The sequence below is a fragment of the Sus scrofa genome, chromosome 15 (assembly GCF_054392235.1).
Source record: "Sus scrofa isolate SSC_HxYL_T2T_F1_AM1 chromosome 15, Sscrofa_HxYL_maternal_Yorkshire_Landrace_v2.0, whole genome shotgun sequence".
Classification (NCBI taxonomy): domain Eukaryota; kingdom Metazoa; phylum Chordata; class Mammalia; order Artiodactyla; family Suidae; genus Sus; species Sus scrofa.
This window is the reverse complement of record NC_139397.1, coordinates 123710874-123724747: the sequence shown is the minus strand read 5'-3', so window position 1 is coordinate 123724747 and position 13874 is coordinate 123710874. Positions and strand designations below refer to the sequence as shown.

Here is a 13874-nt window from a genome sequence, read left to right as displayed (position 1 = left end):
CATATGAACACAAATGCTATTAATATTTGTATTGTTTGTAGGGTTGTTTGAAAACAGATTAAAGTAGGCATGAGTAGGAGATAATATTCTTTATTTTACCTCAAGAAATTCAGGTTGAATTCATGTAATCATATGTTTAAACTTGTGTGTAATAGTTATAACTGTACTATATGACAGTGTAGAAAAGAGTTAATATTCTTTTGAAAATAAGCTTTCATCATTATTAAGGCAGTTACTCCTTGGACACTTAGGGATTTGAAAAGGTTTTTTTTTTTTTCCTTTTTTCCCCTTTTCTTTTTTCTTTTTTTTTTGGTCTGCCACGGCATATGGAAGTTCCCAGGTTGAATCAGAGCTACAGCTGCTGGCCTCCACCACAGCCACAGCAACGCCGGATCCGAGCTTCCTCTGCAACCTACATTACAGATCAAGGCAAAACTGGATCCTTAACCCACTGAGAGAGGCCAGGGATGGAACCTGTGGCCTCACAGATGCTAGTCAGATTCATTTCCGCTGTATCACGACGGGAACTCCTGCTTTGTATATTGTTTTAAAAAACAAATTTCTGGAGTTTCCATCGTGATGCAGTGGAAATGAATCTGACTGGGAACCATGAGGTTGTGGGTTCGATCCCTGGCCTCGCTCAGTGGGTTAAGAATCCGGTGTTGCCGTGAGCTGTGTGTAGTTTGCAGACTCGGCTTGGATCTGGTATTGCTGTGGTTGTGGTGTAGGCCAGCGGCTACAGCTCTGATTAGACCCCTAGCCTGGGAACCTCCATATGTCGCTGGGTGTGGCCCTAAAAAGACAAAAAAAAAAAAAAAAAAGAGAGAGAGAGAAAAAGCAAATTTCTAAGAACTTTTAATTGACAAAATTATCTGGTTGGTGGTCAGCTAGAGGGAAGATTCATAAAAATATATGGCGTGTATTATAAATGCTAACTTCTGGGATTCCATATTTTTGATAGAATAATATTAATGTTTAGTAGAATTACTGGTATAATTAAAAAGTAAGTCCAGAATTCTTGTGAGGCACAGCAGGTTAAGAATCTGATGTTGTCATTATAGCAGCTTGGGTCCTGGCTGGAGTGCTCTGATCCCTGGCCTGGGAATTTCTACATGCCCAGGGCATGGCCAAAAAAATAAGAAAGAGAGAGGGAGGAAAAATAAAAAGTAAAGTCCATGTTGTTATGTACTTATACAGTGGGATGCTAAGGCTCATTACTGTGGCCTTGGTATCACAGATAAGTGGTTATATTAAGTTGGTTATTTTATATAGTTTAAATTTAAGCTTGCTATAATTATATATTACATATATATAATTATATTTATTTTTAGTAGTATGGGAGTTCCCATTGTAGTGAAGCAGAAACGAACCCAACTGGTATACATGAGGATTTGGGTTCCATCCCTGGCCTTGCTCAATTGTGTTAAGGATCCATTGTTGCCGTGAGCTGTGGTGTAGGTCAGAGACACGGCTTGGATCCTGTGTGGCTGTGGCTGTGGTGTAGGCCAGCAATTGTAGCTCCAATTGGACCCCCTAGCCTGGGAACTTCCATATGCCACAGGTGTGGCACTGAAAAGCAAAGAAAAAAAAAAGGAAAAAAAATATATATACACACACATATTTAATAGTATATATTTACCAAGAAATGCTCATTTCCTATATTTATTCTTTGCAAGGACTACTTAATTAAAATATAATTCATATACCATACAAGTAACCCATTTGAAGTATAGAATTCAGTATTTTTTAGTGTATTTACAGGAGTGTGCAACTACCACCACAGTCCACTTTTATATTTTCATCCCCCCAAAAGGACCCATTAGCAGCCAGTTCCTGTATAGTTGTTCTTTTAGACTGGAAATTCATATTTATTTAATTTAATTTTATTTATTTACTTATTTTTGTCCTTTTAGGGCTGCACCCGTGGCATATGGAAGTTCCTAGGTCAAATCAGAGCTGTAGCTGCCAGCCTACACCACAGCCACAGCAATGCCAGATCCGAATCGTGTCTGCAACCTACACCACAGCTCACGGCAATGCTGGATCCTTAACCCACTGAGCAAAGACAGGTATCGAACCTGCATCCTCATGGATGCTAATCAGATTTTTTTTCCTCTGAGCCATGATGGGAACTCCTGCGTATTTATTTTAAATGCTATTCATAACTAAGTAAGCTGTTCTAATTCTAGTTGTGAAGAATTTCCCCTTTTAGAAGAGGCAGTGTTTTTAAGAGTTTAGGCTAAATGTTGTGATACTGTGACAGTGGCTGGAGTGAGCATTGAGGATGAAGGTGAAGGAGGACTGTACCTGCTCTCTTTTGCTATGTTGTATAATGTAGCACATAGTAGCCTCTTTTATCAGTGCGGCTGCCCATGTAAATGAGCAGAAGAATTTGATTTCTAAATTAAACCCCTCACCTCATTTCTATCTAACAAAAATACTAATCCTTTTGTTAATTTAAAAATCACTTGAGGAGCTCTTGTTGTGGCTCAGCAGGTTTAAGAACCCGGCATTGTCTCTCTGAGGGTGTGGATTCAATCCCTGGCCTCGCTGAGTGGGTAAAGGATCCAGTGTTGCCACAAGCTGCACTGTAGGTTGCAGCTGCAACTCCAGTTTGACCCCTGACCTGGGAACGTCCATATGCCTTAACTGTAGCCTTTAAAAAAAAAAAAAATCAGGAGTTCCCGTCGTGGCACGGTGGTTAACGAACCCGACTAGGAACCATGAGGTTGCGGGTTTGGTCCCTGCCCTTGCTCAGTGGGTTAATGATCCGGCATTGCTGTGAGCTGTGGTGTAGGTTGCAGATGCGGCTCGGATCCTGTGTTGCTGTGGCTCTGGCGTAGGCCAGGGGCTACAGCTCTGATTCAACCCCTAACCTGGGAACCTCCGTATGCCGCTGGAGTGGCCCAAAGAAATAGCAAAAAGACAAAAAAAAAAAAAAAATCAGTTGAAAACAACAAAAGCCATTAACTTTTTTGGGGAAGCTCTGTACAGTTATCCCTGAAATACTTCTCTTTGTTGGCTACAGCTTTATGAATATATTCTGCTTAAGATCTTATGGAACATAGCTCACATCTGCTGGGTATACACACACAAAAACATACACCCAATGCAGAGTTTCTTTACTGTACAGAAAGCTTTCCCTTCTTTTTTTTTTTAAAAGGGCCATACCCACAGCATATGGAAGTTCCCAGGCTAGGGATCCAATCAGAGCTACAGCTGCTGGCCTACAGCAACGCCAAATCTGAGCCACATCTGCGACCTACACCATAGCTCATGGCAATGCTGGATCCTTAACCCATTGAACGAGGCCAGGGATCAAACCCTCGTCCACATGGATACTAGTCAGATTTGTTTCTGCTGTGCCACAGCAACTCCCAGAAAGCTTTCTCTTAGTAGTTGTATTTAAAATAAAAAAGTGCCTCTGATAGATTTATTTTTTAAGACAAAACCACAAAGCCGTGTGTCCTGATTCTTTGCTGAATCTGTGTTTTTAACAATTATTTAAAACAATTTTTCTGTGCAGTCCAATGAGTTTGGGGGTTGACATTAATTATTCACCCTATTGCCTTTTTTTCCCCAACTGTGTTCTTTGGAGATGTCCCAGGAATGCTGCAGTAAAAATAGGTGCCATTTTCAAATAAGTTTGAGAAACACTACCATATGGGGCCATTTCCACCCTGGGAGCTTAATGCACATTATCATACAAAATGCTTGAGAGGTTGTTCAGCAGAAACAAATGAAAGAATAGTTGTCTAATTCTGTTAAAGCCAGCATTTTCCAAATTTATTTAAGCCTGGAATACTGTTTTTACGGTATGCTTGGTAACACACCATGGACTAGTTGAGGAACACCAGTTTGGGAAACACTACCTTTTTATAGGTTAAAAGTCTCCAATAGGTTTTCAGCATGGCATATCGGCATAAGACAATATTCTACTTTCTAATTCTGTAGAAAGAGTCTGTCCGTTCTGACTTTTTTGTTCATTTGTTTGTTTTCCTTTTTATGACCACATCCACCCCACATTGAAGTTCCCAGGCCAGGGACTGAATCTGAGCCACAGCTGCAACCAATGCTGCAGCTTCGGCAACGGCTGGATCCTTTAGCCCACTGCGCCAGGCCAGGAATTGAAAGTAGGGACTGAAGCCGCACTTTTTTTTTTTTTTTTTTTTTTCTTTTTGGCTACACTTGTGGTATATGGAAGTTCCCAGGCTGGAAGTTGAATTGGAGCTGCAGCTGTCGGCCTGCTCCACAGCCACAACAATGCCAGATCTGAGCCGTGTCTGCAACCTACACCAAAGCTCACAGCAATGCCAGATCCTTGAACCCACTGAGTGAGACCAGGGATGGAACCCACATCCTCATGATACTAGTTGGGTTCTTAGCCTACTGAGGCACAGCGGGAACTCCAGCAGTCGGATTCTCAACCAGCTGTGCCACAGTGGGAACTACCACATTATTTTTAAAAATAGCATTTACAGGAGTTCCCGTTATGGCTTAGTGGAAAGGAATCTGACTAGTATCTATGAGGATGTAGGTTTGATCCCTGGCCCCGCTCAGTGGGTTAAGGATCTGGTGTTGCTGTGAGCTGCGGTGTAGGTCGCAGACGCGACTCATCTGGCATTGGTGTGGCTCTGGCGTAGGCTAGCAGCTACAGCTCCGATTGGACCCCTAGCCTGAGAATCTCTATATGCTGCAGGTACAGCCCTAAAAAGACAAAAGTAAAATAATAAATAAAAATAGCATTTACATTACAAAAATAACCTGCTCATTGTTGAAGACTTTTATTAATAAGTCATCATGAGTTTAGAGTTTTGGTTTAGTTTTGTCACTTTCCAGATACGTGGTTTGGGACAAGTTATTTAATTTCCATAAAATATAGTTTTCTCACGTGTATAAAGGGTGTTATTTTGGTACCTACTGTGGGTAGAAGCTAGAGGAGATAATCCATGTATTTAACATCTGGCTATTGAGGAACTCATTTAATCCATAATTTCGCTAACTAGTTTTATTATTATATTTTCTCCTCCTCTTCTATATTCTCCTTCTTTCCCTCCCTCTTTCTGTCTCTCTCTCTGTGTGTGTAGGACACACAGTAGGTACTTGACATTCTTAAGGGTTTTGTCATGAGAGCTTTGTGAATCTCCTTTACTTGAATGGCATTGGAACATACATTTTTTTCTCTGTAAGAGAATTTTAAGTGATCTTTAGACTCTTGAGGAGTTACTTTGACATGAATAGAGAATAGCGAAGCGGTGTGAGAAGCAGTAGCTGGGTGGTTATCCAGCGCCGCTCGCTACTTCCTTGACTTGAGTGACATGCTTCTGTGTGGCAGCCTCTTCACATATGCAGTTCGTATATTTGCTTTAGCAAAATTGCACAAACTTTGAGGACTACTTGAGAGTAGTGGGAATGGCATATATTAAAGCCACAAATGCCAAAGCGTTATTATGGTCATGCATTTTTAACCTATTAGAATTCATATTTTATGATAAGCAGTTTTATATTCTACTTCTCCTAATATGTTTCATGAACATTTTCCTGTATATGTGTGTATTTTCAAAGGTACTGCAACAGCCACTTGCAGGTTCTTGGCTTTATCCCGAAAAAAGAGAGGAAGAAAAAGAATGATCCTATAGATGAGGTAAAGGTCAGGCACCAGATGGATACCATGGCCTTTAGCCTGACGGTGCCCACGTTGGCCTTGAAGATGCCCAATGGACTGGATGGAATGTCCCTCTCTCCACCCGGGGCAAGGGTCCCTCTCCACTACCTGGAAACTGAGTTGGAAGACCCATTTGCTTTCAACGAGGAAGATGATGACCTAAAGAAAGGGGCAACTGTGAAAAAGAAGTTGCAGAGCAAGTTGGCCCAGAATCGGCAGCGCCAGAGAGAGACCGAGATTTTAAAAGTTCGACAAGAGCACTTTAGTCCCCCTCCTGCACCTTCTCAGCAGCAGCCGCAGCCTCCGCAGCAGCACTCCCACCTGTCACCTTTATCCACTTTAAAACCTCCAGCGCCACCGCAGGGTTTAGTCTGCAAGTCACCTCAACCTCAGAACACCAGCCTACCAATGCAGGGAGTGGCCCCCACCACACACACTATAGCACAAGCAAGGCAGTTGTCTCACAAGAGGCCTCTGCCCCTCCTGCCATCCAGTAGGGCTCCCGTCGTGGACCCACCCAGGACTGACCAGGTCCTTATGAAAGCCACAGCCTTCTCTCCACACTTCTCTTGTATAAGTCGACTGCAGAGACTGGTGAAACTGTGCACCCAAAAACATCAGTTGGACACTGATCTGTTTCCCCATTTAGGTGAGTTAAATATTCTACCACATTACGTGTGCATAATATAACAAAATGTGCCCTTTTGCCCAAGGTTTTGTTTTTTTGTCTTTTTAGGACCACACGTGCATCACATGGAGGTTCCCAGGCTAGGGGTCGAATTGGAGTTGCAGCTGCCGGCCTACACCACAGTGACAGCAACACAGGATCTGAGCTGTGTCTGTGATCTACACCACAGCTCACAGCAATGTGGGATCCTTAGCCCATTGAGGGAGGCCAGGGTTCAAACCTGTGTCCTCATGGATGCTGGTCAGATTCGTTTCTGCTGAGCCACAGTGGGAACTCCAGGTTTTATTTTCATAACCTTTCCATATGTGGTAGAGGTGGAAGAATGTTTGGATAGGGTGGTCCAGTTAAAGATTCTGTATCTAGACGGACCACTTTAAAGTAAATATGCTACTAGAGAGGATAATAATTGGTATACAGGATACAGAAGACGTAGGAGCTGGGAATTTAGAATTCTAGTTGTAGCTTCTAACTGTGGTAGTAGCAGTATCAAAAGGAAGTCGTGTTTGGTTTTGTGCCTCTGTGAGCTCAGTACCTGTTGTCTAATGAAGTTCTCAACCTGTTTTAACAGGACTTTGGAATAATGATAACTTTGTTAACATCTGCCCACAGTTTCCTTAAAATATATATATATTATATATATAAATGTATATATATATATACATAAAACTCTAAGGAGTTCTCTTGTGGCACCGCAGGTTAAGGATCTGGCATTGTCGCTGCTGTGGTACAGGTTCGATCCCTGGCTGAGGGACTTCTGCCTGACATGGGTGTGGCCAAAAAAAAGAAAAAACAAAAAACCTTTAATATAGTCAAATATCTATCTTTTGTTGCTGCTGAGTTTTCTGTCTTTTTGCTTTTTAGGGCCACACCCGCGGCATATGAAGGTTCCCAGGCTTGGGGTCTAATCAGAGCTGCATCTGCTGGCCTATGTCAGAGCCACAGCAACGCCAGATCCGAGCCAAGTCTGTGACGTACACCACAGCTCATGGCAATGCTGGATCCTTAGCCCACTGAGCGAGGCCGGGGATCAAACCCGCATCCTCATGGTTCCTAGTCGGATTCATTTTTACTGTGCCACAACAGGAACTCCTGAGTTTTCTGTCTTACTCAAGAAAATCTGATAGCAAGTTTTTACAGATATTCTATATTTTCTATTAATAGCTTGTTTTGTTTTTGATCATTTAAACCTTTGATTCACTTGGAATTTATTCTTGAATGTGGTATGAGCTGTGATTTTAAATTTAGGAAAAATTATTTTCATGACATATGACAGCAATAGAAAAATGAAAATAGAGGAAGAAGAAATATGAATAGTCAATGAACAAGTGAAAACCTCAATCCTGGTAACAGGGACATGCAAACTAAAAAAGCAATGAATTATCAGATTGGCAAAAATTCTCTGTGTTGTTGATGAGGATATGGGATCTCATACATTGCTGGTGAGTAATGTGACATTATCTACTAATTAAAAGTATATGTATAGCCAGCAGACTCACTTTTGGGACTCTATCCTATGGATAAAAAATAATTTCAGAATGTAAGGCTATGTGTTCAAGGATGGCTACTGCAGCATTGCTTACAATATTAAAAAATCTACAAATTGGAGTTCCCCAGTGGCTCAGTGGGTTAAGGACCTGGTATTGTCACTGCTGTGGCACAGGTTCAATCTCTAGCCCAGGAACTTCTGCATGCCATGGACGTGGCTGGAAACAAAAGGATGTGGATAAGATGTTTGGTATGAGCATAGTTTAAGTGTGAATGGATGCACACCATTGGGCTATTAATGCTGGCTACCAAGGTGGTGGTGGAATTTTAGGGAGATGGGTGTGATAACTTCTTATATTGCTTTATATTGTTTTGCCTGTTATTAAAATATGTATGATTTTTGGTAATTTAAAAAACTAATAAAACTTAAAGAAAAAATAGAGATAAAAGTTATAAATTAAAATACCCCAAACCTTATTACTACCCATTTATTAATACTTTGGTATATTCTTTCAGATATATAAAATTAAGTTCTTGCTAGACATACAGTATTATAACCTACTTTAAATTTTTTTGCAGTGTATTATCAAGTTAGTAATTTTTTCATGTACAACATAGTTTTCTATAGCTGAATTCTTTTTCTAAATCATCTGCAGTTTATTTCATTATAGAGTGTGGTAGCTGAATAATCACAGTAAAATAATTACCATCACGTCTTTAATTTTTTTCCTTCACATAGATTCCAGGAAGCAAAATTGCTGATTCCAAGCTTTTGTACTTTTTAAAAAGATTTTTAATATATGTTGCCAAATTTTCCTTCAGAATTTTTTTTTTTTTTGGCTTAGGGCTGAACTAGCAAGCATATGGAAGTTCCCAGGGTAGGGGTCCAATCAGAACTATAGATCCGAGCCACGGCTCTAGCTGCAACCTACAACTGCATCACTACTCTCAGCAATGCTGGATCCTTAACCCACTGAGTGAGGCCAGGGATCCAACCCGCAGCCTCATGGTTCCTACTCTGATTCGTTTCCACTGCACCATGACGGAAACTCCTCCTTTATTTTATTTATTTTTTATTTTTTATTTTTTTATTTTTTGTCTTTTTGCTATTTCTTTGGGCCGCTCCCTCGGCATATGGAGGTTCGCAGGCTAGGGGTCGAATCAGTGCTGTAGCCACCAGCCTACACCAGAGCCACAGCAACGCGGGATCCGAGCCGTGTCTGCAACCTACACCACAGCTCACGGCAACGCCGGATCGTTAACCCACTGAGCAAGGCCAGGGACCGAACCCGCAACCTCATGGTTCCTAGTCGGATTCATTAACCACTGCGCCACGTTGGGAACTCCGGAAACTCCTCCTTTAGAATTATTTTGTCAGTTTACTTTTCTTTCAGCAGTGTATAACAGTTTCACTACATCTTTATAGCCCTAAATATTTGATGTTATTACTGTTTTGCCTTTGCAAATGTGATTTTTAAAAGTTTGCTTTAATTTGCATACCTTAGGGGTTCCTATGTGGCTCAGCAGGTTAAGGATATGGTGTCACTGCAGTGGCTGGAGTGGCTGCTGTAATATGGGTTTAATCCTTAGCCCTGAAACTTCTGCATACCTTGGGCGTGGCCAAAAAAATTAACTTGTTTCCATTGTGGCTAAGCTGTTACCAGACCCAGCTAGTATCCATGAGAACACAGGTTCTATCCCTGATCTTGGTCAGTGGGTTAAGGATTCAGCCTTGCCATGAGCTGTGGTGTAGGTCGCAGACATGACTTAGATTCCATGTGGTTGTGGCTGTGGCATAGGCTGGCAGCTATAGCTCCGATTTGACCCCTAGACTGGGAATTTCCACATGCTGCAGGCGCAGCCCTAAGAAGACAAAAAAAGAGGAGTTCCCGTCGTGGCTCAGTGGTTAACAAATCCGATCAGGAACCATGAGGTTGTGGGTTCAATCCCTGGCCTTGCTCAGTGGGTTGAGGATCGGGCGTTGCCATGAGCAGTGGTATAGGTTGCAGATGAGGCTCGGATCCCGCGTTGCTGTGGCTGTGGTGTAGGCTGGTGGCTACAGCTCCGATTCAATCCCTAGCATGGAAACCTCCATATGCCGCAGGTTCGGCCCTAGAAATAGCAAAAAGACAAAAAACAAAAACAAAAAAAGAAAAGAAAAGCAAAAAAAAAAAAAAATTAACTTGCGTACCTTACATCAGTGTTTCTCAAATTTTTGGCCTCAGGATCACTTTTTTGGGGCTCAAAAATTATCAAGGATGCAGTAGAGATTTTTGTCTATGTGAGTTATATCAATTGATGTTTACTGAACTAGAAGTTAACACTCAGAAATTTTAAAAATACTAATTCATTTAAAAAATAAAACTAAACTCACTGCTTGTTAACATGTTCTTTTTTTGAAAAATGTTTCCCAAAACAGAAACAAGTATAATGGGAAAAGCAGCATTGTTTAATATTGTTTCACAGATCTTATTGTCTGTTTTCTTTTTTTTTTTTTTTTTTTTTTTTTTTTTTGTCTTTTTGTCTTTTCTTGAGCTGCTCCTGTGGCATATGGAGGTTCTCAGGCTGGGGGTCCAATCTGAGCTATAGCCACGGGCCTACACCAGAGCCACAGCAACAGGGGATCCGAGCTGCGTCTGAGACCCACACCATAGCTCACGGCAACGCCGGGTTCTTAACCCACTGAGCAAGGCCAGGAATCAAACCACAACCTCATCGTTCCTAGTCGGATTCGTTAACCACTGCGCCACGATGGGAACTCCTTTTTGTCTGTTTTCTTAGAAGACTCCTAGCTATCTGCTTCTGCATTCAGTGTGTCCTGATGTGTGACTTTGGTTAGTAGATGAAAACATGGCCTTACACATTTGCAGTTGGAAAAGGGGGAAATATTTTAATAGTTTTTTTTCCCAAATAATTGTTGATGTTTGTAATTGATTCCACACTAAAACTTAACAAGTAGTAGTTTCTCAAAGATTAGTTTCAATGTGGAATCTGAAACCATGTCAAAGAATTTTGTATACTGTTACATTAAAATCCATTGATTTACCCTGTACTGTATTTTTTTCCTTTTTTTCTTATTTTTTTAATGCCGTACCTGTGGCACATGGAAGTTCCCAGACTAGGGGTCCAATTGGAGCTGCAGCTGCAGGCCTACACCACAGCCATGGATGGCAGTGCTGGATCCAAGCCGAATCTGCGAACCTCGACGCAGCTTGCAGCAACGCCAGATTGTTAATCCACTGAGCAGGGCCAGGGATTGAATCTGCATCTTCAAGGAGACTATGTCTGGTTCTTAACCCACTAATCCACAATGGGAACTGCCTACCCTGTACTTTAAATGGATCTTTTACTCATGTGTGATTTTGTAACATATGTTGGTCATTTGGAAAATATGGGTTTACTGAGTTATACAGATTCCCAAATATAAACATATTTCATTAAGCAAAAATTTTAAATTGCATTAATATTAGCAGCAATCTTACTAGAAAAGTCTTGGAGTTCCTGTCATGGCTCAGTGGTTAAGGAACTTGACTAGCATCCATGAGGATGCAGGTTTGATCTGTGGCCTCGCCTGGTGGCTTAAGGATCCGGCATTGCCGTGAGCTGTGGTGTAGGTCACAGACGCGGCTCAGATCCCACATTGCTGTGGCTGTGGTGTAGGCTGGCAGCTACAGCTCCGATTCCACCTCTAGCCTGGGAATCTCCATGTGCCTCGGGTACAGCCCTAAAAAGACACACACACACACAAAAAGATTTCTTCCTTTTTAAATTAAAAAAAATTTTTTTTTGGAGGGGCGTACACCCATGGCATATGGAAGTTCCCAGGTTAGGGGTTGAATCGAAGCTGCTGCTGCTGGCCTGCGCCACAGCCACAGCAACACTAGATCCGAGCTCTGTCTGTGACCTACACTACGGCACATGTCAGTGCTGGATCCCTAACCTACTGAGTGAGGTAAGGGATCAAATCCGTATCTTCATGGATACTAGTCAGATTCTTAACCTGCTGAGCCACAAAGGGAACTCCAAGATTTTTTTCCTTTTGAGTCAGGTTTTTTTTTTTTCTGAACTTGTTTAGGCTCTCTTCATTCCAAGAGGATATAAATATATTCACCTATATTTTCTTCCAGTCCTTTTATTATTTTATTTTTTACATTTTAGTCATCTATTTGGAACTCATTAGGAGTTAGTTTTGAGGCAAAAATGTAATTTTTTTTCCAAATGTCTGCCTCTTAGTCCACCATTTACCTTTATCATCTGCTAAATTTTTATTTATACTTTTATTTATTTCTGGATGCTGATAATTTTTTAGCTTTTAAACATGAAATTTTATGTTGAGGGCTGATTTTCATTTTGAATAGAAGTAAAACTCACAAAAAACTATTGTCTTTTTATTTTTAAAAAGGTCACGCATAGGAAGGAACCAAGTTTTCACAATAAAGGTTATATTGGAGAAACCAGAAATTCTAATTCACTTCTATGACCAAGCATAGTATGCATTCATGTCAGCAAAGAATACTTAAAGAAAAAAACACAATATTTAATTGACTTTTTACGGTCCTGCCTGGACTGGTTATCACAATTAGTTACGTAGAACTGGTGATAATGAAGCCAAGTTCAAAGGTTTGCTTCATTGGACCGTTAATTTTACAACAAAAGAAACCCTTCCATCTTAGTTTTTATGACTTAGATCTTGACTTTTTTAGAGAAAGCATAGATGTCCTAGTAGACATTATTATAACTTCTATAGAAATAATAACAAATAGCAACTCATGTTCTATTTTTTTTTTTTTTTTTTTTTTTGTCTTTTTGCCATTTCTTGGGCCGCTCCTGCGGCATATGGAGGTTCCCAGGCTAGGGGTCTAATCGGAGCCGTAGCCACCAGCCTACGCCAGAGCCACAGCAACTCGGGATCCGAGCCGCGTCTGCGACCTACACCACAGCTCACGGCAACGCCGGATCTTTAACCCACTGAGCAAGGGCAGGGATCGAACCCACAGCCTCATGGTTCCTAGTCGGATTCGTTAACCACTGCGCCACCACGGGAACTCCTCATGTTCTAATTTTTAAAGGTACTTTAAGTGTCACTGTGTTTGAAAGATCTCACATCTCAACATCCCAAAACTGATGATATTGTGATCACCTATTTTTTTTTTTTAATTTACTTTTCAACAAACTACTGTTTATTTATTTATTGTTGTTTTAGGGCTGCACCCACGGCATATGGAGATTCCCAGGCTAGAGGTTCAATGGGAGCTGTAGCCGCTGGGCTACACCATGGCCACAGCAACAAGACATCCAGGCCGCATCTGTGACCTGCACCACAGCTTATGGCAACCCTGGATCCTTAACTCACTGAGTGAGGCCAGCGTTCGAACCTGTGTCCTCATGGATGTTAGATTTGTTTCCTCTGAGCCAGGACGGGAACTCCACAAACTACTAATTATTTAGATAGAGAAAGTAACTTGATTTTTAAGATGATCTGACATTTTGGATAGTCATCTTGGAACCACGGTTTGGAGTATCTTTGTGCCAAGGATAACGTTACTGAATTTTAAGCATTTATATTTTGCATTTCAATTAACCTTTTCTTAATTTCCATCTTTGGCACATGCAAACTTATTTAAATTGCAGAAGAAATCTATGAGGTTCTTTTTAAGTGTGTCTAATGAAGATGGTCTTCTGATTTTTTGAGGGTTTCAAGGAGAAAGACATAGAATAATAGTCATCAAGGTATCAAAATGTCATAGTGGTGTGAGTACATTAAAGTTATGAAGTCCCTACGTAGTGTTGTATTTTAGGCGATGCAAATCAGTATTTATCAAGACCACTTCAAGATATAAAAATTTTAAGTATGTGAAACCTTTATGTTGGGTTCTAACAATTGTCTATCCACTCATTAAAAATAATAGCATTTAACAAAATAAATAAGTATTGTTCGTACTACATTTCTCTACTTTTCCCTCTAACCTTATTTTTCACAATGAACACAAAACGTGACGGCTGTTGTTTAAAAGAACTAAAAGAGGAGTTCCTGTC

General features: G+C 40.9%; 1 protein-coding gene across 11 annotated transcripts in view; it reads left to right on the top strand.

Moving 5' to 3' along the window:
- Nucleotides 1-13874, top strand: part of INO80D (INO80 complex subunit D) — a 75364-nt gene that overhangs the window by 24500 nt on the left and 36990 nt on the right. For all 11 annotated transcript variants that reach the window (XM_084998743.1, XM_021076044.2, XM_021076046.2 and 8 more), the window contains one exon: nucleotides 5566-6314. In XM_084998743.1, coding sequence (XP_084854869.1) covers nucleotides 5663-6314 — 652 coding nt within the window. In that variant the 5' untranslated portion in view covers nucleotides 5566-5662. The remainder of the gene's footprint in view (nucleotides 1-5565; nucleotides 6315-13874) is intronic.